General features: G+C 37.8%; 1 protein-coding gene across 1 annotated transcript in view; it reads left to right on the top strand.

Moving 5' to 3' along the window:
• LOC102595233 (nuclear pore complex protein NUP205) overlaps positions 1 to 3,956 on the top strand; it is a 39,890-nt gene that overhangs the window by 10,216 nt on the left and 25,718 nt on the right. Inside the window, exons 10-13 of the mRNA XM_006351917.2 lie at positions 1,933 to 2,022; positions 2,914 to 3,075; positions 3,461 to 3,577; positions 3,679 to 3,885. Of these exons, the coding sequence (XP_006351979.1) occupies positions 1,933 to 2,022; positions 2,914 to 3,075; positions 3,461 to 3,577; positions 3,679 to 3,885 (576 nt within the window). The remainder of the gene's footprint in view (positions 1 to 1,932; positions 2,023 to 2,913; positions 3,076 to 3,460; positions 3,578 to 3,678; positions 3,886 to 3,956) is intronic.

Here is a 3,956-nt window from a genome sequence, read left to right as displayed (position 1 = left end):
CCACCCCCCCACACACACACACACACAGAGGGAAGTGAAACACTTCTAGTCCTCCATCTCCCTTCCAAACAGTGTGCATATGGTGGTCAGTGTGTGTAGAGAGAGAAATGGGAAATGCTTTGAAGACAAATCAAAGCCCATCCATGTTGTGAAAGGGAACTGCCTATCCACACTTTTTTTTTGGTGTAAAGGAAATTGTATAGAGGAAATAGATCTTGTAGATCTCATAGGCTCTCTGTAATCTAGATTTTATTTTTTCTTCCCCTTGTAACACTTGGAGGTAGCCAGCATTTCTTAATGCTGAGGAATATAACAGTACCATTTATAATAAAACCCTTTAGATTTATAATCCCAAATCTACACCAACACTTTGATGTGGTATTAGACTCCCAATTTACCATGTGAAACTTCGTCTACCTGCTTGAACCATGCCATAGAAAATCTCTCAATCTCTCAAGTTTCTTCAACTTCCTCGTAAATCTGACTGGAGCATGTAGCAACAATGTGAAATATGTGGAAATACTCGGATGACAGCGTACTCTTGGTTAACACATTCTTTCCACTTTGGATAGGCACCTCTTTTGCCAACTACATGCCTCTTTTCTACCCTTTTTATGTCCAGATTCCAAGCTGCTTGGTCTTTATTAGATGTTTCTAGCGGTAAATCAAGATACGTTGTAGGAAAAGACCCAACCTTACAATTTAATACCTGTGTTAGGAGCTATATATTTTCTACCAAGCTGACTGGGATGATCACACATTTTCTAAGATTGATCTTTAGGTTTGGCACCACCTGGAATCATGTCATCACTTGTCTCAAGTAAGTCAATTGAGCATTGGCAGCATCACATAACACTAAAGTATCATCTGCAAACAAAAGGTATGGCACCCTCACAGTACATCGTCAAGCGACTGTTGGAGAAAACATCCTCAAGTAGCCTCCTGCTACACTCTATGCATCATCCTGCTCAATGCTTCCATCAGCCCGTGACTAGAATGAAAAACATAGGGGAAAGCGAGTCGCCCAGACTCACACACCGAAAAATCTACACGGATTACCATTCATGAGTACTTGGCCGTTGAGATGCAAAATTTGATCCATTTCCTCCATCTTGCACCAAAACCCGTCTTCAATATAATGAAGTTAAGAAACTCACTGTCACAATGATCATAAGGCTCTTCAAGATCTAGTTTGCACTAAATCCGTGGTTCTCCTTGCTTTCTTCTCGAATCAAACCACTTCATTGGCAGCTAGTGGCTAGGGCTGTATCTAGAATATGTTTGCCTTCCACAAAAACATTTTGCAAAGTAGATACTATCTCATACAAGACCTTCTTTAATCTATTAGAAAGCACCTTAAATGTAATGTTATGTGGCCCATATGGAGAGATAACCAGGATAGCTTTTCAAGGAGTAGAAAGTGCTTTGTACACTTGAGGAGTAACCTCTTATCACCTATTTCTTTTTGGTGCACCCACGAGGTGCCTAATAAGCATAGAATATTGGATGCTAGTTGTAGAAAATCATATATTTTTGCTAAGTTTTCACTTTTAGAATCCTACTAGCCTACACACTTCTTTTGCCCTACATTAATAAAATTATTACTTAATAAAAAAAATAGGCAAAAGATCCCATCACTTAAACATCCTGTTTTCTGCATAATGTATTGATTATTGGTTGCTGGCCTACTAGCCCTCTTTTAGGTAATTTTGCTGTTATTTCTTTTTTGTACACTGTCTCGTGATGATTCACCTTCCTTATGATATTTTACTCTTGTAGTTGTCGTGGATAATTGGCATATTTCTTGAGTTGTGTAACAGATGCATGGTCCTGGTAGCATATTATGCTTGTTGGTTTGACCCTATTTTCGTAATTGTCTAGTCCTTCCATTTTGTAATTATCTCAGGTTTCTTTTCTATCTCTCATGGGCAGAATGATGATGAGGATATGATCTACATGTACAATGCCTATTTGCACAAGATGATAACGTGCCTTTTGTCTCATCCATTGGCCAAGGACAAGGTTTGTTTAGTTTCTTTTGTTCAATATTCTAGTTTCTTTTGAGGGGAAATGATTGAAATTGCCTCTACAAAAGAAGTTATGCTTGTTATTTCCACCCAATTGTGTAGTTCTTTTCTTTCTAAGGCACATGCAATTAGTGGAGTCTGAGTCCTGCTTTGCTTGCTGTCCAGCCCCACCCTGCTGGGATTTGGTACACTGCCATATGAGTTCATGTCCTATAAAGCGAATGCGTAAATTTACACATTCACTAAATTGTATTTATGTGGTGTGTAGAAGCCCATGTATAGTTGGATTCTCTTTATTGCTGAATAATGAGTGTATGTTCCCCAAGTATCCCTATGATAAAATGCCATCCTTGCTTCCTCTATCATGTGTGCTATTAGGTATTGAGAGAGATAAGAGAGCTTTTGATGAAGTAGAGAAAGATTTTGTGCACTTGAGGAGTAGCCTCTTTGTGGGACTACACTAGGTATGTTATTGTTGAGGAGTAGCCTCTTATCCCTTGTATCCTTTTGGTGCATTGCATGGTTGTGCTTTTTGTTGTTCTATTCAATATGTACTCGCTTGAATTTTTTGAAGGAATTTCTTTAATTGGATTTTTTTTTTTTTTTTTTGAATGAGCTATGGAATTGAGATTATTGTTCATTGTTTGCATAAATTTTTTAGATGGTGAACATACGATCGTGAATATAGGCTGTGTCTTGTTGGTTTGTTGGAAAGAAACTTTAAATTCTAGTAAGGTTTTTTCGTATCAAGTGATCTTCTTTTGAGATTATTTTTTGGTGAGGGTTTAGGCTTGTCTGTGAGACTTCTGTCATTTACCAAGTGGGAACATAAAGATTGGTGCCTTCTTCATTTCCATTTAATTACTCACTCACTTTTTTATTACAGGTTAAAGAAGCAAAAGAGAAGGCTATGACAGCACTTAGTCCGTACCGCTTGTCTACTTCACATGATTATACTGTGGAGGGAATTGGGCATTTTCAAAAGGCCACTGAACCTGCACCACAAACTTTTGTCTCTCTCTTGGAGTTTGTGAGTGAAATTTACCAGGTTAGTGCCTTTTCCTGCTGATTTTGGAGTTCCTAGGGCATTATTACTACAAAAAGGTATGAACGGTGATACCAAATAGATTTTGTATTTCAACACAAAAGCTCTTGAATATGGAAAACAACTCAAAACAATCTTTCCATTAAGAAAATACTAGTTCATCTTGAATAATCATCAGTAAAACTGACAGAAATAACGAAATCATAACGTTGAAGTAACTATATGAGGACCCCAAATATCAGAATGAACTAAGGAGAAAAAGAGTCTTCACTATATATAGGTAGTTAACCTCACTAAGAGTGTGCTAAGTATGTATACAGCTAAGTTGTCTTTTCCCAGTTTTATTTATCATCTTACTTTGACTTACTTGTTTGTGATCTTTTATCAGAAAGAACCTGAGCTGCTGTCTGGTAATGATGTTTTGTGGACTTTTGTCAACTTCGCCGGAGAGGATCACACTAACTTTCAGACACTTGTAGCATTTTTGAGAACGCTGAGTACCTTGGTATGTAAGTTTGGCTGTATCGCCAACTTGTTAATGTTTCATCTCTTCTAATGATAAACAAGCGGTAACTAAGTTTTGTGATTGTCATGCATTGAATCCAGGCATCTAGTGCTGAAGGTGCTTCCAAAGTTTTTGAGTTACTTCAGGGAAAGACATTCCGTTCTATCGGATGGAGCACTTTATTTGATTGTATATCAATTTATGAGGAGAAGTTCAAACAAGCCCTGCAAAGTCCTGGGGCAGTTCTGCCAGAGATACAGGAAGGAGATGCCAAAGCACTCGTTGCTTACTTGAATGTTCTGCAAAAGGTGAGTGGTATAAGTGCCCTGCCTCATTTCTATCTTTTTTTTTTTTTGAAATTGGTAACTTTTTATATTCC

The sequence above is a fragment of the Solanum tuberosum genome, unplaced genomic scaffold (genome assembly GCF_000226075.1).
Source record: "Solanum tuberosum cultivar DM 1-3 516 R44 unplaced genomic scaffold, SolTub_3.0 scf00140, whole genome shotgun sequence".
Lineage (NCBI taxonomy): Eukaryota > Viridiplantae > Streptophyta > Magnoliopsida > Solanales > Solanaceae > Solanum > Solanum tuberosum.
The sequence above is the reverse complement of the archived record's forward strand: the minus strand, read 5'-3'. Positions and strand labels throughout refer to the sequence as shown.